This window comes from Elephantulus edwardii, unplaced genomic scaffold (genome assembly GCF_000299155.1).
Source record: "Elephantulus edwardii isolate Elephantulus edwardi_28Jun2011 unplaced genomic scaffold, EleEdw1.0 scaffold00121, whole genome shotgun sequence".
Taxonomy (NCBI): domain Eukaryota; kingdom Metazoa; phylum Chordata; class Mammalia; order Macroscelidea; family Macroscelididae; genus Elephantulus; species Elephantulus edwardii.
The window spans coordinates 5,878,329-5,900,279 of NW_006399871.1; the positions used below are offsets into that span (position 1 = coordinate 5,878,329).

Genomic DNA, 21,951 nt, shown 5'->3' on the forward strand with positions numbered 1-21,951 from the left:
CCGGCCACACCTCCCCCAAGACAAATCTGTATGTTCCCAGATGCCACCCCACTGTCATTACAATTTAAATGCTTCGATTCCTCTTTAGTCACCGCAACCTTGTCCAACTTTCACAGACACAGGAAGAAATTGAAAATCTGTGGCCTAAATCAGGTGCATTTAGTCTTTAACCCGACATCCTTGCTCTTCAGAACTGTGGAGAGGTTCCTGTCGCCGCTCATCTTTCTCTTGTTTAACTGCTGTTACCTTTAGGGGTTTGTCAGAGCCCTTGTAAATTGGCTTTTCCAACCACTGCTTTAGGCCCCGCTGTGTGTGTGGGATGATCTCCAGCTACCTTAACTGCAGAAACAGTTTTGCAATCATCAAAAGCTATGAGACCAATATAATAGAGCAATTTCCACAATGTGAGAAATGACAGTGGTGGTGGTGGAGAGACTGTGGTCTTGCTGTGAAGAGACTGTGGCCCTGCTCTGAAGAGACTGCGGTCCTGCTGTGAAGAGACTGTGGCCCTGCTGTGAATAGACTGTGGCAATGTGTCCAGAGGAACCCTGGAGATTAAGGGCACAGTTAAAGGTTTTGCTTGCTGGATAGCTGACGGAAAAGCTGGCTAGTAATTGCTCTGAGATAAAGTCAGCTAGATGACTGAGGAAACCAGAGGGTTCTTGTATTTGTGCTGTTGAAATGAACCTGAACTTTCAGTAATTGAGGAATTGTGCCTTGTTACTCTGGTTTGGGTTTAATGGACTAACTCTGTACTTGCACTGTGAGATATTTTGTGCCTATCTCACTCCCCAAGCTATTTACCTAATAAGCCTCCACACTGTGAATAAAGTCTGTGAGTCTTGTGACAAACACTGGACCCAATGATTGGTAAAGATCGGTGCAGGAGCACAGGGGGTGGCATGTTTGACTATGTGGCTATTTGCACAGTATTATGGATGTTACTGATGGAGAAAGTTCCCCTTTACAAAGCAGACAGAAATCAGATTTGACCTTTTCCACGCTGTACACGATCCTTCTCCACCATAAATGTTGATTGTGGATCTAAGTAAAACAAAATCACTGACCACATCCATCTTTTGTCCATCTATTATTATGTTGCCTCTTGGTTCATCTGTGGGTTTGTTTTTGTTTTGTTTTATTTTGTTTTCTTGATACTGAAGGCAATAATAATTTATCTGCTTCAGTAAGTTCTTCAAGTCCTTTCTGCTTTCATAAATCAGTCACATTGTTTTGAGGACTCATTATCATTCTTTATGGCTATAGAATATTCTACTGCATGTAATGCATTTTGTTTAGCCATTCATTCCTTGATGAGACCCTCTGCTGTTTCTATACTGTGACTAGTGATGTGACGAAAATAAGTGCATATATAGTTACGTTTCCTCCACTAGATATATAAGGTATATATGGTTGAACTATAGTTTTATTGCTAGTTTTTTAGGAAGTGGTAGACTGTTTTCCATAACCTGTAACATGCTGCTACTAGTCACTTCTGACTCTATACCACCATACAGAACAGACAACTGTCCCAACTGAGTTTCCAGGGCTGAATTTTCACAGAAGCAGACTGTTACAGCTTTCTCCTCCAGAACAGCTAGTATGCATGATGTCTTTCTCCAAGGATTTGTCTCTCTTGGCCATGTGCTCCAAGTACGTGAGAAGGAGCTTCACTTTGCCTCTAATGAGCAGCCTGGTTTCACTGTCTCCAGGACTGACGGTTCTCCTGGTGGTCCACGGTATGTTCAATACTCTTCTTCAGTACCACAACACAGAGGCATTGATTTTTCTTTTCTCTTTCTTACTTATCGTCCAGCTCTCCAAATCACAGCAAGTGACTAAAAAGACCACAGCCTGAACCAGGCACACCTTTATCCTCTGACACCACTACTCCTTTAACTTGGAAAGGTCCCTGACTTTAGACTTCCCCAGTGTAGTAAGTCTCCTGACTGCTGGTACCAATTGTATTGACTGCAGATCCAAGTAGGATAAAGCTGCTGAGAGTCTCAATGCTTTACCCATTGTGATGTTGCCTATCGGCCTGGTGGTATTTTTGTTTTCTTGATGTTGAGATGCAATCCGTATTGAAGGCTACAGTATTTAACCCTTGTAGCAAGTGATCCAAGTCCTCCTCTCTTTCAAGCAAGGCTGTGTCATTTGCATAATGAAGGTTATTGATGATAGGAATGATCAATGGAAAACCTTTGTCTTGTTTCTGATTTTAGAAAGGAAGCATCTAGTGTCTCATTATTAAATATATTAGCTGTAATACTGGTGCTCCTGATGCTGGACAGTGGTGGGGAGCAGCAGGGTCTCCAGGTGGCAGGGCCAGCTGTCTAGTGGTCAGGGCCACACTGAAATTACAGCCCCGCAACCCTGCAGGCAGTGGTTCTGTCACCGGCCAGGGGGTGAGTGAGCCTTGACGGAGCCACAGCCTTTATCGGACCTAGGAAGCACTGGCTGGAAGGTGCTCCCATCTGGTTATGCCACACAGGTCTTTACATCTTGCCGCAAAGAAATTACAATTTCAGTAGGAATGGGCGGGTCCCGTGGGAAGAGGGCGGATCTCGCAGGAGGGGGCAGGTCCCGCGGGAAGAGCGTAGTCATCCCAGTTTTCAGAACTTTCGAGGGCATTCTCATTCATTGCCATGGTATCATTTATAAGTATCTTATTTTTAATTTTTCTTTTTCTAAATTTTTATTGTATTATTTTTATGTGTACCGTCAAATCAGATCTGACTGGTACAGGAGGAGATTGCCCCTCCTTCTCCAGCAGAGCATCTGGTGGATTTGAACCGAATACCTCTGGGATTGCAGTGCAGCATCTTGCCACTAGGCCACCAGAGTTCCCTTTCATTTGTTTTTCTAATGAACCTTGTGTGACTTCCACATCCGTGGGTATAGATGTCCCTCATTCTTTTTAACAACCGCATACTAGCCTATATGAATGTAATGGCACAGCTGATGTAATACTTCCAACACTGGGGGTCACAGAAGTTGTTTTCATCATCCCTTCATAGGCAGAAATGTATTTTCTCGTCCTTGCCACTGGTCACTGGTGACAGTTGGTGTCACTTGCCACACACATGTCTGGACTCCAGAACAAAACCTTTGTCAGCATCTAGCTTCCTCCTAGTAAATATGTTCGCTGCAACACTGGTGCTCCTGGTGCTGGACCGGGGACACACACACACACACACACACACACACACACACACACACAGGGTCTCCAGGTGGCGGGGCCAGTGGTCTCACTGAAATTACAGAACACACAAAGGAACACTGACACTATGTGAATTGTCTGATAGCAAGGTGAAGATCACTGGCAGGAATTGTTGAAGTCACAGAAGAAGGAAAGGAATATCCATGAAAAGAAAAGACACTTGCTCTCAAAGTTAAGAAGCAGTTGATCAACCTTAGGCCAGGGGTTAGTCTTAGTTTCTCACTTAATTTATCCAGGGGCCATTGAACCCAGTGTGCCATCTCGTGAGGAATGTCTATGCTAGTCTGCACATGTCTTTCACTGGTTCCTTAGGATATGTTTTGAGACGAGGAATTTCTCGGTCAAAGGGTGTTTCTGATGTTTTGAAAACTAATTCCTCTAAAAAGTATGTATAAAGTGAAGTCCCTACCAGTTATGTATGAAAATGCAGTCTCACCATTAACAAGTATTATCAGAAAACAAAATATTAATAGGCAAAAGCTAGTATCTAACACTTTTTGAAATAAATTATTTTAATTGTGATTTTAATGAAAGTTTATAGAAAAGGTGGATTTTATTCATTCTTTGTTGTACAGTTTCCTCCCTCTCCCCTCCGCTGGTATCTAACAATTTCATGTTACATCTGATTAAAGCAGCTAACCATTGTAATATATGCTTCTGGCTATTTGTTTTATGTCCTAAACGGCATTGCTTTTGCCAATTCTAATGGAATTACTCTGTAACAACTTCTTATATAGTGATACTATTTTTTCATATGCTGTAAGTTTTCTTCAATTTCTAATTTACTTTTGCTATAAATGATTTTTGTTTACTGAGTGTCTAGTTCAAAGTTAACATCAATTGAAAAGAAAATATTTTTCTCTTTACTCAGCAGAGCTGATTACAACTATTTGTTCTAGCATGAACTCTCAGAAAGCTCTTAGTAAATCTTCAACCAGTTCTAAAGTTTATCCTAATAATAAGGTGGATGTGCTCCCTCATGGACCAGCCAAAGAACATGGAGCTGGGGAAGTGATTTCTTTATGGATGTCAATGCATTAATGATGCAAAATGGTTCCTGAAACTTCAGAAATGAAAATGACTAGCAAATAATTTACTATATCTTAACTGTCAGTGTACAAATGACTTATGGTTTCTAGTGTTCTAAAAATAAAAACGGAGAGAAAACACTTGACCTTGCTAAACACAATGATATGTGAAAATGCGTAAGTAAATCATGCAACAGGTATCAAATGAGGACATCTTAACCTCTGTGTTGTCTTACAGTTACATTATGCAACATCATCTTTTATCAATTTCAGTGACTAGATGGGACCCTGCGGAAGAAGGAAGGGCACCCTCCTCTCATGCACTTTACTGCCTCGGAAAGCCCACTGCGGAGGGGGTCAGCTCTGAGTCGGTTCCAACTCAGTGTCACAGAACAACATCAAAACATCAGACTAGGACAGGAGATCTTAGTTCTAGTGCCAGCTCTGTCTCTAATTTGCTTTGTGAAACTTCCCAAGTTTCCTTCTATTCTAAGCTTTCAAATACAATTAACTCTTTAAGTGTTAAAAAAACCCCAACAAAACACAAACCCACCCAACATTTAGATCAGATGCAGTTGATGATAGTAGCAGAAGTTGTAGTTGTAGTTGAAGAAATGGCTTGACTTCCCCAAACACATAGAAGTAAAAATAAACAAAAACCTCAAGCTCATTACTGATGAGTTGGGAGCAACTCATGGCTGATCCAAGCGTGTTTTCAGAGGCTGTAAATTGGACAGGAAGAGGCTGTCCACCTTTCTCCCAGAGAGCAGCTGGTGGACTCAAACCTCCTGTGTTTGGGTTGACAGCGCAACTCCCTACCCACTATGTCACTGGAGCATCTTAAAAACAGACTGGAGATTATATTTTAGTTTTAAAACACTATAAAAGGTGTTATTTGCCTCTATGAATTCTATTTGTTCTCCTGGAGGAACCAGGCATGATTAGGCTTGCATTGTTGGGTTGTTGTTGTGTCTCACTGAGTCAGAACGAACCCATAGCTGACCCTCCAGTGGGTTTTCAGAGGCAGCTGATCGCACAGGAGGAGACTGCCCAGCCTTCTCCCACAGACTGGCTGATAAACTGGAACTGTAGCCCTTTGGGATTGCAGCACAGCTTCTTGCCACTAGGCCACCAGAGCTCCCCAGGCCTGCATCAGGTAAGCATTAGTATGATGTTTCTAAAAGTCTCAGTTTAATCCTGATTCAACGTACTAGAACTTGACTCTGTACTCGAACATGTTTCTCTTCAGGAAAAACACAGTATTTGGTCTTACACTGACAGGGACTGCTTAGGGGAGTCTCATGGTTAAGAATGGCATATTCATAATGTATTACATAAACAATGATTCTTTTTATTTTCAGACGGAACTATTATTCAGAGTGATAAGAAGAATGATTATAATTTATAACATTCTTTAGTTGAACCATTTTTTATTAAAGGAGTGCAGGAATACAGGCTGACTTTTCCCCTCTAAATAGTGAAGAACAGAATAAAATTCCAAATCTTAGGTTGATGGAGAAAGAGCCAAGGAATGGAATTTGTGTATTATTCCTGGTCTGTCATATTTAATCGTGGGAAAATAAAAGACAGGAGAAACTGCATTAGGAAATGTTCTCTTCAGCATAAAGATCTCATTTTAGTACTTTTTGACACAAGCTCTTGTTCATGTCACCGAGTTTCTGAGAGCTGGGGGGAGTTACAGGTAGATGTTAGGAACCCTCAATGTGAGTGGCCTCTACATCAAACTTTAACACCTTCATTTTAAAAAATGACCAACTGGAAAGCTGTAGTCAGCAGCACAATAGATTCTAGGTCTCAAAGATCAATTCACTTCTGAGCTTTAACAATAGATTTTTTTCCCCCCTTAGCACACAGGAAGCTCTTAGTAAATCTTAAAAGTGTTTTAAAGTTCATTCTAGTCTACTAACATACCACCCTGAACATGTCTGAGTTTGTCTGAAGCTCATTAACAGTATAGATCACTGAATGCTATGAATCTGAAAAAAAGCATTAGGCTTTAAGGATCCTTATCTAAATATCTGACCTTGATTTTCAGTATTACTAAATTACGGCTAAAGCAAGGACAAATAATACCTAGAAGAGAGTCGGACATGAAGACTGGTTACACTTTTAGGAAGCATACACCGTATTCTACCTTTCTAGTCCTGGGAAGTCACCGAGTTCAAATAGAGAACATGCTACATGATCTCATAGAGTATCCTAAGAACAACAACAACAACCACCAAACACACACAAAACCCCAAACCAAAACAAAGTAAGCTGTTATTTCAGGAAAATGTAAACAATCAAATACACATTTAACACTTTAAACAATGTAGAAATAGGAAGGGCATAAACAGGAGCAGTTTCGGTTTTATGCTGAAGGTTTTAATATCACACACCCACACAGACACAGAACACACAGAGATACATACACACATACATGGCTTGTTTATACAAACGCAGCCTGGAATAGACAACTAGGAAATAGTCAATTAAATGATACCACTCTTTTATGACTAAAGCTTCAATTCAAAGGTTATTCTGACCTTTGTTAGAAAGGGTGAAATCTTTTTATCTCTTTTTTGAATTTATCAAAACAAGTGAAAAGGGTTTATTAAGGTAACACAAAGGAGGCATGGCAGGTGAAAGAGACAGGTTTTACAGAAAAGTCACAGAGAGAAGTGAAGAAAGGGGATGACAGAACACAAGACTGAATTCTTTAACAGGAAACTCGCAAAGGCCACAGAAAGAAAACACCATACCCGATGCACTAAAGGGCTCCTGGCCATCAGAAGAGCTTTGGTCTGTTTCTCTGACATAAAATGTGAGCTGAGTTGGTTTCAAAGACTTGAAGCCTGGTTTCTGGAGGTTTTCTAAGTAGACACTTAATCTCTTAAGAGAATTTTCATTGACTTCCTAGGGGAAAAAAAAATTATTAAGGAGCATTTACAAACAAAACAGCAAGCAAAAAAAAATAATCAGAAATTATATCTAATACCTTTAAGACTTCAGAGCAAACTTTGTATTTAGTTTTGCTTGCTGAAATCTGTAACTGTTATACTTTAAAAATTATATTAAAAATAGTTAAAAATTACTATCCCTCTGAGATCCTGGCCTTTGAGTCTGAAACTATGATGAGATGGGACATCAGGTCTGTTTCTTTAGAAAAGGGAAAAGTGTGTTTTGTAAAAGGAAGAAAATGGAATGAAATCTGAGGGACCAGAAGTATGAGCTGCCTTCACAGGGCCTGCATTTTATTTATTTTTTTAAACTTTTTTTACTTCTACTTTTATTCTTTTTTTTTGTGTGTGTGTACCATCAAATCAGGTCTGACTGGTTCAGGAGGAGATTGCCCCTCCTTCTCCAGCAGAGCATCTGGTGGATTTGAACTGCGTACCTTTGGGATTGCAGTGCAAGAGCCTGTATTTTAGTGAGGGGAGCAAAAGAAACAAAAATAAGTAAGTAAGACAGGCTATAAAGTTTTTTAAAAGGTATCAAGGTAAAGGGGATCAAGATAAAGGAGGGCAGGGAATGCTGGGAAGAAACATATGGTGAGCATTTTAAGATGGGTCTGGAGGGAGCTCTGGTGGCCTAGTGGCAAGAAGCTACACAGCAATCCCAGAGGCGCACGGTTCAAATCCACCAGATGCTCTGCTGGAGAAGGAGGGACAATCTCTTCCTGTACCAGTCAGATTCGATTTGATGGCACACACACAAAAAATAATAATATGCACACCCATGTTTATTGAGGTTTTGTTTGCAATAGCAAAGAGCTGGAAACAACCCAAGTGCCCATCAACAAACGAATGGATAGAGAAGCTCTGCTATATTCACACAATGGAATACTACGCTGCATCGAAAAACAATGAACTCATGCAATATTATGCATAATGGGTGACCCTGGAGGACATTATGCTGAGTGGAATATCTCAGTCACAAAAGGACAAATATTACATAGGGCCACTGCTGTAAGACCGGACTGACATCAGGGTTGAGGGAAGACAGAAAAGGAAGGGAGGAATGATGTATATTGTACTGAAACAGATGAGGGACAGCACTGTTTAAAAGGGATATATGAATGGGTATTCTTGTCATTACAGAAGTCCAGAGTGGAGGCTGCATAGGTGGAGTGGACTTTGGGGGAAGGGATTGCATAAATGAAAAAGTTTTTCCTTTTAGTTTCAAGGAGAAGAGTGACTTGGGGGGGTGGGGGTGGGGTGACTGGAAACCCTGTCTCTGTAAACTTTCATTAAAATTAATTAAAAAAATAATATGACAGGCGAGCTCTGGTGGCCTAGTGGCAAGAAGCTACACTGCAATCCCAGGTGTGTGCGGTTCAAATCCACCAGATGCTTTGCTGGAGAAGGAGGAAAAATCTCCTCCTGTACCAGTCAGATCTGATTTGATGGTACACACACACAAATGATAAAAAGAAAATAAAATTTATTTTTAAAAAATGACAAAAAAATTAAAAACTAGAATAACATTACTTTTTTTTACCTAATAATATACTCTTCATAAAATCTTAAAAAAAAAAATTTAAAAAGTGACCCTGAAGAAAAGGTTAAGGACAAGCCCAATCTGGATCTGAGGGAAGGATGTCCGGAGCAGAGGGAAGAGCGAGTCCAAAAGCCTTGGCACAGAGTCAGCACGCAACGGACACAAGTGGATAGAACAACTCCTCTAAGTACACCGTGTCAGGGTTCTCCAAAGCCCCTCAGGTCTGCTGATTCTCTAGGAAAACTCCCGTTCACAGTTCATTACAGTGAGAGGATGCAAATGTCAGCAGGGGTGAAGGCTCAGAGGGTGGAGCCCTGGAGGAACCCTGTGGCCCTCTCTCAGCGGCACCATGGACAGTACTGAATTCTCCCAGCATATACACAACAGCACCCGTCACGTACTGCCCTGCCAGGGAGCTCACCTGAGCCTCAGGGGCCAGGGCTTCACTGGGGGGTGAGTCCTGGACATGCCCAGAACCTGCAAGACTGGTTAGCTACTCAGTCTCCAGCCCTGAGCCCCTTAACAGCTGTGGTCTGAGGCACCCGGTCTGCAAAACCAGGAATTCCTCATAAATCACACTGCATGCCAGGAAATATACGGCCTGCTCGAGACCTCAGGGGTTTCTTCCCAAGACGTGGTGCGGGCCAGACCCCAAGGCAGGCCTGGCTTTGGGATGTACCGTGTGTAAGCAACCAGAGCTCACTCAGTTAACCCTTTACCACACATCTATCTAAACGTGAAAGGTACTCACTGGTAGAGGGGGAAGAGCATTCACCTGGAACCGGGCTTACGGAGCTCTGGTGGCCTCGGGGCAACAAGCTGTGCTGTTAACCCAGAGGCTGTGCATCTCAAGAGGTTCGAATCCACAGGTGGCTCCTGGGGGGAAAGCCAACCTCCTCCTCTGTGACGTCCAGCCTGGGAAGCCCCATGGCAGGCCGCTGTGAGCCACACTCGAGTTGCGGCAGTGAATCTTTTTCTTTTCCTCTTGTTGTGTACGATAAAGTCGGATCTGACTCGATGACTGTCCCTCCTCCTCAATAGGAGCATCTGGTGGGTTTGAACAGCGTGCCTTTGGGAATGCAGTGCAGCTTCTTACCACTAGGCCACCAGAGCTCCATCTGGCAATGAATCTGGAGTTGAGGCTTGGAGTCACCAGGTTAATTGCAACTGACTACTTTTTGTAAGGCAAGGGGTTCAAATCCAGCCAGAGGCTTTTCAGGAAAAAAAAAAAAAGGTCTGATGATTTACTTCTGAAGAATCGGTCACTGAAACCTGAAGAAACCCAGTTGCACTCGGACTCACCTGGGCTCTCCGTAAGTTAGAGTCCTCACAACAGCAGCCAGGTTTGCATTCCTCGGACATATGAACTGCCAGTGGCAGTAGTATGCAAGTCAAGTGAAAACATTAGGGCGCTGCAAAAGGATTCCTAAAAAGAAACTGACCAAAGCAGCGATCAACCTGCTTCTGCTCAGTGGATTCGTTTGTTTTTTTTAACTTGTGTACCACTGAGTCAGATCTGACTGGAGCAGGAGGAAATCACCCCTCCTTCTCCAGCGAAGCATCTGATGGACTGGAACCACGTGCCTTCAGGACTGCAATGCAGCTTCTTGTCACTAGGTTACCAGAGCTCCCCTGCCCAGTGGATTCTGACTTAAAGCAACCTCACAGGACAGAGCAGAACTGTCCTGCAGGGTTCCCAAGACTTTAAAGGGAGCAAACTGCCACACTGTCCTTCCATGAAGCAGCTTGTGGTTATGTGCAGTGGAGCTGAAGTGAATCAGAGCTGACTCTCCACTGGGGATTCAGAGGTGTTAAATCACACTGGAGGAGGCTGCCCATCTTTCTCCCGTAGAGCAGCTGGCGGATCCGAACTGCCTGCCTTCAGGATTGCAGCGCAGCTCCTAACCACTAGGCTACCCAAGCGCCCATGTGGAGTAGCTAATGGATTTGAACTGAGAAATTTTCTGTTAGCAATCTGATGCCTTAACCACAGTGCCATCAGGACTCTGATCACAGAAAGGTCTTACATTTTCTTTTTAAACATCAAATGTAGTCTAAAAGCTGGCCCCAAAAGATATGATTACAAACATAATCTACAGAGGTGACACTGTAGTTTGAGTGCTCTTATAACAAGTAACAGTTTTCACAAGAAATAAGAATTATATTTTCAATTTTAATAATTCTTAGATTTCAATCAGTTGAAAGTACTGGCGATGTCAGTATGACAAAATAATGAAAATTTATAGAATTCTCTCTTTGTATTACACCGAATCAAAGATAAAGAAAGATATAGATAAAGAGAAAATAAAGAAAGAACAATTATTTACCCTTTCTCTAGGGTGCTGTCCGAAGAAATCTGGGTGCACCGCAAAATAGAAAGGCCTCAAAGCATTGACTGCTTCGGCTCCGGATAAAGATCTTGAGTACAGAAGCCAGTTTGGGAGAATCTTCGATATACATAACCTTTAAAAAAAGCCAAGCTTCAGTGTTTCCCTTTTTAGGAGTACACACAGCCAACGTAAAAGCGACTATAAAGTTAAAATTATCAGGCACAAGAATACACCCCAGAATCAACAATGGAAACCAAAATCAGAACTTTATGGGCTTCTGAAATCTGCAAAATTTTAACAGCAGTATTCTACAGACCCAAAGAGGGTGGTGAGAAATTTCTTTGCTTCAATTTAAGGAACGGTGAGTAAGAAGAAAACTTCTCCCCAGGAATTCACTTTGCAATGTTGGCTGACGTCTCTGCCAATGTCATTGTTGTTGTGTACTGCAGAGTCACTCATAGCTGACCCTCCAGCAGGTTTTTGGAGGCACTTAATCTCATGGGAGGAGACTGCTCATCCTTCTCCCATGGAGCAGCTGGTGGCCTCGAACTGTGTACCTTTGGGATTGAAGCGCAGCTTCTTGCCACTAGGCCACCAGAGTTTCTTTCTCTACCAATAACAAAAATTTTAGTTTTTAGGTAATAGATTATAATATCCAAATATTATAAAAGAGGCATTAAGATGCTTTCTTGCTTGTCTGCTCATTACTTATTTGTTGCTGTTATCAACTCAGAGGTGACCCTCTGCTGGGTTTCCGAGGCTGTAAATCACGTGGGAGGAGACTGCCTGCCCTTCTCCCACACAGATCTCTTAGGTTAATAGCACAGCTCCTTCCGAGCCCATCCCACCCAGAGCTCTTCATTACTCACACGCTAAAACAATTCAAGTTGCTTACCTTGATTTTCTTGGTCTTAAATTTTGGCATAACTCACTTTAGAATGTTTCCTTAAGTACAGTTTTAAAATGAAATAAAAATATTTTCAATTTATGGATGCACTCCCATGACACCTATTTTTAAATATTATTTCCCCCCCTCCCCCCAAAGAAATCTATAACAGTCTCTAAATAGCATGCTTTAGGGAGGTGACTGTAGGGACAAGTTCTACTGCTTTCACAGTAGCAGAGATTAAAGATTCCTCTTTGGAGATTATTTAACAATGTGGAAGTAGCCAACATTTTTTTTTTACATCAACATCCTTTTTTAAAAAAAATGTGTTATGTTTTGTGTGTGTGCATCTACCATCAAATTGGATCTGACTGGTGTAGGAAGAGATTGTCCCTCCTTCTCCAGCAGAGCATCTGGTGGATTTGAACTGTGCACCTCTGGGATTGAGGTGCAGTTTCTTGGTACGAGGCCACCAGAGCTTGCCTGATCAGCATTTTTAGATTATGTTTTCTTTTGTTTTTTGCATGGATTTTAAAAAGTTAACATATGGGCTATACATTAGGGATTATAACAGGAATTTCAACAATAAAAGAAAAAATGAAATAAAAGTACTCAAGAAGAAGCCATAAATGTAGACAATTCTGCTTGTTCTGCACTTGAGCTTCAGGTCTCATTTCCAAGGGTCACAGGATAGGACAAGGTTCAGGTCTGCTGCTGAGAGGGTCACTATGAGCAGTACTTGACAGCACCTCACACCAACAACAACAGTAACAACAGACACTTGAACACCTGCTGCACCTCTGTTGTGCTCGGCCACGGGCACCTGAGGGCGGCAAAGCTTCCCAGGCAATACAGTGGTGAACACCGGACAGAAGAGCCGAAGGCACCTTAGGGCAGTGCCACCAGGTAACAGATGGTGCTGTTAACGTGGCTTAATGATAGTGTAGTCGGTGTACCAGGGACTGATGAATACATCTTGAGGAAAATGACACTGAAAATCACTGTTGAGAAAATCCAACACAGGCAAACTGGAACTTTAATATAAAGATGTTAACGAAGGTGAAGATTTTCAACAAAAAGGGTCACAGCAGCAGGAATCAGTTGTCTTTGTAAAGGATCCGACTGTACCTTCTTCAGGGTTTGTTGGTCACCGAGTCTTGAACCTAACTATTTGTTTTTGCTTCAGAGGAAAAGCAGCTCTGCTCCCACTGTCACAGGGGCGATTCTACCTCTTTGTGACCCTGTAGGACCAGGCAGAACTCTGCCACAGAGCTTCCTAAATTATCAATTCTTAGCCTTCAGAAAGTCAACATGAGTATCTATTTTGTACTTAGAGAATATGACTTGATTTCTATTTCATAAAGACTGTGTACTACAGTGAACCCACAGCGGTTTTTCATGACCCACTGCTGTTAGGTGCTACTGAGCAGATCATGTTGTCATGTACTACTAAGTCAGAACTGACCTATAGCTGACCCTCCAGCAGGTCTTCAGAGGCAGTTAATTTCATGGAAAGAGACTGCCCACCCTTCTCCTGTGGAACAGATGGTGGATTTGAACCATATCCCTCTGGGGCTGCAGTGCAGTTTCTTACCACTAGGCCGCCAGAGCTCCCCTAGGGTATATCACAGACACACTATGAACTACAGATCTGAACCCTGTCCTGTCCTGTGCTGTCCTCACTATCTCTGACACACGCAAGCCCATTGCTGCAGTCACTGCGTCAATTCACCTGGTTGAGGGTCTTCCTCCTCTCCACCATTCTTTTGCCTTTCTAAACACGATGTCCCTCTCCAAGAAATAGCCTCTCCTAGCAACATGCCCTAAGTATGTGAGATGAAGGGTCATCATCTTTGCCTCCATGGAACACTCTGGCTGCACCTTCTCCAAGACATAACTGTTCGTTCTTTTGACAGTTCATGGGGTAGTCAGTATTCTTCAGCACCACACATCAAAGGCATCCATTCTTCTTCTGTTGTCCTTATTCAATGTCCAACTCTCAGATGCACAGTGACTAAGAAGACCATGGCCTGAATCAGGTGCACGTTAGTCCTGTAACTGACATCACTGCTCCTCAGAAGTTAGGAGAGGTCACTGACTACAGACTTTCCCAGTGCAATACGTCTCCTGATCTCCTGACTGCTGGTATCAAGTGTACTGATTGTGGATCCAAGTAAGATAAAATCATTGATGATTTCAATCTTTGCTCCACTTATTATCATGTTACCTATCAGTCCAGTGCAAAGATTTTGATTTTCTTGACATTGAGATGCAATCTGTACTGAATGCTGCAGTGCTGAACTTTCTGCAGCAAGTCCTTCATGACTCATTCTTAAGTTGCGAAATCAGGCTGGGGAGCCTCCATGAAATCAAAGACTAGAACAGAAAACCCTAACGGGCACAGCACGTAGCTAGAGTAACCACGGACAGGACATTTTGTTTTATAGGCTATGAACAACTGTTCTCTGTAGGATGGGATCAAAAAAGCTGGAGCAGCACAGCCCTATTCTATGCACTGACTGCTCTCCACTCCAATGATGGGCATCAGCAGAAGCAGGAAGTATGACTAAAGAATAATCATGCGACCTGGTAACATTTAGTCCAACATGCTCTAACTGTGTTACAAAGTTAGAGTACATGAACATAAAGCCCACAACAAGAGAAAAGTAAATAACCCAGTTGAAAAATGGGCACAGGATATGAACAGACACTTCACCAAAGAAGACAGTCAGATGGCCAATACACATATGAAGAAATGTTCAAAATCCCTAGCTCTGAGAGAGATGTGAATCAAAACAACTATGAGATATCATCTCATCCCAGTAAGAACAGCACAATTTAATAGAACAGCAAACATCAAATGCTGGTGAGGTTGTGGAGGAACCAGAACCCTTATTAACGGTTGGTGGGACTGTAAAATGGTATAACCACTATGGAAGGCTATATGGTGCTTTCTCAAAAAGCTGCAAATAGAAATACCTTTTGACCCAGCAATTCTACTACTGGGAATTCACTCTAAAGAAACCATAACTGCCACCCAAACAGATGTATGCACACCCATGTTTATTGCGGCTTTGTTCACAATAGCAAAGAGCTGGAAACAACCCAAGTGCCCGTCAACAAACGAATGGATAGAGCAGCTCTGGTATATTCACACACTGCAATACTATGCAGCATTGAAAAACAAGGAACTCATGAAGTATTATGCAAAATGGATGACCCTGGAGGACATTATGCTGAGTGGAATATCTCAGTGACAAAAGGACAAATATTGCATAGGGCCACAAATGTAAAACGGGACTGACATCAGAGTTGAGTGAAGACAGAGAAGGAGGGGATGAATGATGTAAATTGCATTGAAACAGATGAGGAAGAGACTGTTTAAAAGGGATATATGAATGGGTATTCTTGTCATTACAGAAGTCCAGAGTGAAGGCTGCATAGTGGAGTGGACTTGGGGGGAGGGACTGCATAACAATGAGTTTTTCTTTTCAAGGAGAAGAGTGAATTGAGGGGGGAAGGGATGGGCAGGGAGAAAAGTGCAACAATGAATGACTGGAATCCCTAAGTTTTTGTAAACTTTCATTAAATTATAGTAATATAATAATAAAAATAATAATAAAAGAACATAAAGCTTGAACTTGGTTTTCTGTATGTGGCCTAGTCGTAAGAAACTGCACTGCAATCCCACAGGCATACAGTTCAAATCCATCAGCTGCAGTTAGAATCCACTAGCTGCTCTGTGGGAGAACGATGGGTAAATGTGTTTAACTAATAGCCTCTGAAAGCCTGCTGGAGGCTCAGCTACGGGTCGGTCCCGACTCTATGGTACTCAACACAACATGAACAATATTTCTACATTTGCAGACACTGTTCAGTGCCTCACATGATTTCTAAACTTAATGATTCCTGCTATAAATACAATTCAAGGGATGCTTCCCCTCTTTTGATAATCCTTGTGATTTACTGAGTTGGTGGAAAAATATCCATTTCTTCTAAACAACTCCCTTTAACAGTGGCCAGGAGCCCTGGTGTCAAGCTAGTAAGTGAAAGGTCTCTGGTTGTTAACCCCCCAGATACTCCTGGAGAGGATCCTCTTTCTCAAAATTCACTGTCATATCTGTGTCAAGTTCATTGCCACAGGGTTGACAAACTTCCAGGGTCAAAGGAGAAGTTTCCTAGGCTGTAAATATTTACAGAAGCAAACCTCCCTCAGGGCAGCAAGTAAGTTCAAAACACAGCTCTTAGGGGAGCTCTGGTGGCCTAGTGGCAAGACGCTGCACTGCAATCCCAGAGGTACACAGCTTGAATCCACCAGATGCTCTGCTGGAGAAGGAGGGACAATCTCCTCCTGTACCAGTCAGATCTGATTTGACGGTACACACAAATAATAAAATAAAAAAAACAAAAACAAAAACAAAAAACCACGCAGCTCTTTTGGTTTTCAGGGAAGTAACTAACCTTGGCACCAAGATAGCACTCAATAGTCATGTCAAAGTCAAGCACAAGCTGACCCTCCAGCACGTTTTCAGAAGCTCTGAATTGGACAAAATGAAACTGTTCATCGTTCTTCCTTGAAGCAGAGGGTAGATTTGAACTACTTGCCCTTGGGCTGGCAATGCAACTCCTTAGTAATGAAAAGGTATTGTCAAATTTATATTTAAAATCTGTAACCCAAGGTATCTTTTTCACCCTATAGACCAAACCTCAGTTCAGTTGTAATTTTTTAAGCCAAATGATACTTTATTTCTCTTCTGATTTGGCAACCAAAACAGAACTAAAGGTGGCCCATACAGCGCTGCTTCTTCCTACAAAGATCTCCTTTCTCTGTGGGATTCTAATCTTATATGCCTGATATTATGCTTACTAGGTTTGTAGCATTGTGCTCCTTAAGCTTTTCTTAAGGTAAATGAGATATAAATTAGCTAGTCAGCAGTATGGGGCTGGAATCCAGTTTGGAAATCATGTGCAGCAGCCTGATTCTACAGAGGTTTGGTTGCTGGTTCTGCTGAGGATTAGGGTGGAATGCTGACTCGCTAATGGGTGTGAGATGATATGATTCTGCCTCCTATTTCAAAATGCATTTGGGCCCTTGGGCCTTGGTCAAACATTCTTCTTAAGTGGTATAACACTGGTCTGCCCATTTGCTGTTCCAAGGTAACTCGTGGTTGCTGTGATGCTGAACATTGTGACACTGATGTATCAAATATGATAATGGTTCCCCATGGAGGACAGTGTTTGGTGGAGCTTGTTAAAACAAGCTTGGAAAGCAGGAGTGGCACCCACTTCCAAAATGGCTTGCCTCTGGAAACTCCATGAAGGTGGAGAAATGATGAAAATTATACAAGTGTTCAGGTCTATGACTCAACGGCACTTAACAACAACAACAACTGCAAATAAGGTTAGAGGACTAAGGTTGCCAGATTCAAGCCATGTTCTTTCCAAGCACATGCTATGATGCTGAGACCTGGACAATGAATAAAGACAGAAGAAAATATCTTTGAACTGTGGTGTAGGAGAAGGGTACGGAATATATCAAGAAGGGCCAAAAGAACAAACAAGTATGTCTCGGAGAAGGTGCAGACACAGTGTTCCTGGAAGGCAAGGGTGATGAAGCTTCGTCTCTTGTATTTTGGGCTTGTTGTTAGGAGAGGTTATTCCTTGGAGAGGGACATCATGTTTGGAAAGGTGGAGGGATAGTGAGGGAGAGGAAGACCCTTAACTAGGAGGACTGACCCCGTGAACTGCAGCAATGGGCTAGAGTGTGTCAGAGGTTATGCGGATGGCACAGGAGAGGACAAGGTGACTGGGCTGTTGTTCAGAGGGTCAACTCTACCACACCTAATAAAAACAACAGCAGCAGCAGCAGCAAAAGAAGGGAGCCGCTCTGGTGGCTTAGAGGTCAGGAGCTGCTCTGCCAATCTGTTGTTGTTACGTGTCATCGAGTCGTTGTTACATGTTGAGTCGTAGGTGACTCATAGCGACCCTATGGACGAAAGTCCTCACCACTTGTGTGACTTTCATCCTTTCTCCAGGTTCATAGGGTTTCCGTAGGCAAGCTATTACAGAAGTAGAGATGCCACTCCTGCTTCTAAGCTTGTTTTAATCAGGGAGCTCCACCAAACACTGTCTGCCATGGGTAACCATTAACAACACACAATTCAAATCCACCAATTGCTCTGTGGTAGAAAGATGGGCAGTCTCCTCCCATGTGAAACTTCTGAAAACTGTTGCCAAAAAAACCCCACAAAACCAACCAGCTTCTGTAGGCAACAAAAAACGTTAAAATTTTTCCTTCTAAGCTTTGTACTCGGAACCCTGACGGAGTCTTATTTATATCTTTATCTCTTGGGGGGGACCTGGTAGTTGATATTCTACCACAACATAAGATGAGAGTTTAAAGATAATAAGAAATTGGAATTAACCAAATGCATGCCAGATTTTACAACCTCCTTCATTCTCATGGCTCAGGACAGGGCAGGACTTAGAGCTAATATACACAGGATACATAACAACAACATACTCATCACAGACTGAACCTTTAAGCTTACCTTCTCATAGGTCTCAGGTGGCAAAACATTTCGGAATACCAACTTCCAGGCATCCATTAATCGCTTAAAAAGCTAAACAGATAAAAGAGGGAAAATTATTTGAGTCAATCATATGAACTTTCCCAAGAATCTAGATCTTTAGCAAGATAATAACAATACAAGTTAATTAAGGTATTAACACATACTATGGTCTTCCCATTAACTGGCTAAGTGATTTTTGTTTTTTAATACTTAGTTCCACTCTTTGCCACATTAACCTTGAGAATGAAGAACATTCTCAGCAACCAGACTGTCTACATTCCAGAGAACAGGGCTGGACAATTATTGTGAAAGGGCCGCGGGGAACCTTGCGGAGGGACTTTAATCACATCAATGTAGAGCTCAGTCTCCTCGGAAAGAAAAAGAAGAGGCTTCATGTTGACAACTGGTGGGGAAACAGGAAGGAGCTGGCTACTGTTCACACCATCTGTAGCCACGTACAGAACATGACCAGGGGTGGGACACTGGGCTTTCGTTACAAGATGAGGTCTGTGTATGCTCATTTCCCCATCAACGTGGTGATTCAAGAGAGTGGATCTCTGGTTGAAATTAGAAACTTTTTGGGTGAGAAATACAGTCTGAGGGTTCAAATGAGACAAGATGATACTTGTTCAGTATCTCAAGGCCAGAAAGATGAGTTAATTCTTGAAGGAAATGACATTGAGATTGTATCAAATTCAGTTGCTTTGATTCAGCAAGCTACAACAGTTAAAAACAAGGATATCCGAAAATTTCTGGATGATATCTATGTCTCCGAAAAAGGAACTGTCCAGCAGGCTGATGAGAGACAGCTAATTTTCCAGAAATGAGGCCGGTCAAATCATATGCATCTGATTTCAAAATGGATCTGATTCTTGTTAATAAAATTCTATTAATATGGAAAAAACCCACCACCTTGGTTCCATCTCCTCCTCTACCTCCTGCACAAAGCTCTATTAACATCTTCCATAAGTGTTAACAGAGTGGTTTTTAAAATCCTCTCACAGTTCCTTACCAAGGTTTTAAGTTATCACATTATTCATGTAATAATTACAAAATAAACAAACTCTGCTCCCATCTTCCTACATTCTAAGTTTTCTCCACTCTTATGTCATTCTTTAAATAAAATTTTGTGATTTTAACAAACATTTACTGAGAAGTTAGATTTTCATTCTTTAATTGTTGCACATTTTACTCCCTCTCCCTCCCTTGGTCCACTTTAAAAAAAATCATTCATTATTATACAACTGTCTCCCCCCAACCCCAGTCCTCTTTGCAAGAATACACTTCTTATTAAGGGCTGTTGTCATATGTATAATCATATATTCCTTTCAGACAGGTTTTTAAAAATCTTTTCCAGTGCAATGGTCATTATCCTATTTTCCTCCCAAACACTCCACGTCAGACCTGCTTTGTAACAGTGATGCTATGCAGTATTTGTCCTTTTATGGCTGAGATATTTCACCGAGCATGATGTACTCCAGAGTTCCTCATGTTGTGCAATGTTTTGTGTTCACTGTTTTTCAGTGCTGCATAGTATTCCATTGTATGATATACCACAGTTTCCCTATCCATCCATTTGGGTCCCCCCCCCCATCCATTCATTTGTTGATGGGCATTTGGGTTGCTCCTATCTCTGTTATAACACAGCAATAAACATGGGTGTGCTTGTTTCTGTCTGGGTGGTAGCTCTAGTTTCCTTAGGGTATACCATTCCTAGTAGTGGAATTCTGGGTCAAATGGCATTTCTATTTCCAACTTTTTGAGAAAGCACCAAACTGCCTTCCATATGGTTGCACCAATTTACACTTCCACAAGCAGTGACTGGAGGTTCCAATTTCTCCACAGCCTCACCACTATTTATTGTTTGCGACTCTGTTGAACTTTGTTATTGTTATTGGGGTGAGATGACATCTCCTAGTTGTTCTTATTTGCATCTGATAGCAAGGGATTTTGAACATTTATGTGTTTGTCTGAATGTCTTCTCTTTTTTCACTGTGTGCCATTAAATCAGATCCAACTGGCACAGAAAGGAGACTGCCCCTCCTTTCTCCAGTGGAGCATCTGGTGGCTTGGAACTGCGCACCTTAGGGATTGCAGCTTTTTGCCACTAGGCCACCAGAGCTCCCTGAATGTCTTCTTTGGTACAGTATCTATTTACATCCTGCGCCCATTTTGCTACTGGGTTGTTTAACTTTTTCTTGTCGAGGTGCTGGAGTAGTCTATACATTTTAGATATGAGTCCCTTATCAGACATTCATTACCAAATATTTTATTCCCAGTCTGTCTTTCCTTTTTATCCTGTTGGAGAAGTGTTTTGATTTGCACAGGGAGTCGATTCTTAGAAGGTCCTATTCATCTATTTTGTTCTCTCCTGGTTGTGGGTCTTATTTCATTCTTGTAGACAGGAGCTAAACAGTATATCTTAAAATACCACAGAATTCTGAGATAAACCTATTATATTTTTAGGCAATATACTCACAATACAGCTCACTTATCTGAACCAAAGTAATGTGATAAAGTGCCATTACTACAGTAATGAAAATACACACTAAAAGGGAAAAAAGAAAAAAAAAGGGAAAAAGATTGTGCAATATCTTCTTAAAAAAAAAAAGAAAAGAAAGTGCATGTGTGTAAACTATGTCTTTGAGCTGTGGTGCTGGAGGAGTGCTGAATACACCATGGATTGCTAGGAGAACAAATAGGTTCATCCTAGAGAGGGTGAGACCAGGCTGCTCCTTGGAATCAAGGATTCTGAAGCTTCATCTGACATACTTTGGACATGTTGCAAGGAGGGACCAGTCCTTGGAGAGGGACTTCGTGCTTGTGAGGGTAGAGGGTCAGCACAAGAGAGGAAGATCCTAGATGAGATGGTTTGACTCAGTGACTGGGGTAACTGGGGTGGGTGTGCAGAGACAGTAAGGATGGCACTGGATATAGAGCAGGGTTCAGAACTGCTGTACACAGGGTTGCTATGAGTCTCAAGTGACTTGAAGGCACACAACAACAACAACATGGCTACTTGAACTTCTAGTGAAGAAGAAGACTGGAGTGGAGTCTCTGGAGTTCTAAGACACGTGTGAGCATTTTTAAACATCTTCTCCTTTAAAATGATGCTCTGAGAACGAAAAGTGACAGAGGAGGTGACCTTCGATCAGCATCTGGCATGTGGAAAGCAAAAAGGAAAGATGGCACAGGAACTAAAGAGAAGTAAAAAGAAAGAGGAAACAACTATTGAGGCAGCGAGGATCAGCTAAGGGCAGCATCCAGCATCGTTGTTCCTGTAAACCACTTTCCAGAGCACTGCAACCTTCCACTGGGCTGCTGACTTCACTAGAGGAAACCGGCTCCTCCTTCAGGGTGGACTCAAACCACCAACCTGTCAGTTAGCAGTTGAATACCTAACACTGCT

The 21,951-nt window shown here is 42.1% G+C and overlaps 1 protein-coding gene and 1 pseudogene across 1 annotated transcript in view; one reads left to right on the top strand and one right to left on the bottom strand.

Moving 5' to 3' along the window:
* Window positions 1–18,550, bottom strand: part of TCAIM (T cell activation inhibitor, mitochondrial) — a 35,567-nt gene extending 17,017 nt beyond the window's left edge. Inside the window, exons 1-3 of the mRNA XM_006893054.1 lie at window positions 18,522–18,550; window positions 11,082–11,217; window positions 7,017–7,170 (exon numbers count right to left, since the gene is read on the bottom strand). Of these exons, the coding sequence (XP_006893116.1) occupies window positions 7,017–7,170; window positions 11,082–11,217; window positions 18,522–18,550 (319 nt within the window). The remainder of the gene's footprint in view (window positions 1–7,016; window positions 7,171–11,081; window positions 11,218–18,521) is intronic.
* A 235-nt stretch (window positions 18,551–18,785) lies between these two features.
* On the top strand, window positions 18,786–19,369 carry LOC102846947 (annotated as a pseudogene).
* Window positions 19,370–21,951: the final 2,582 nt, after the last annotated feature.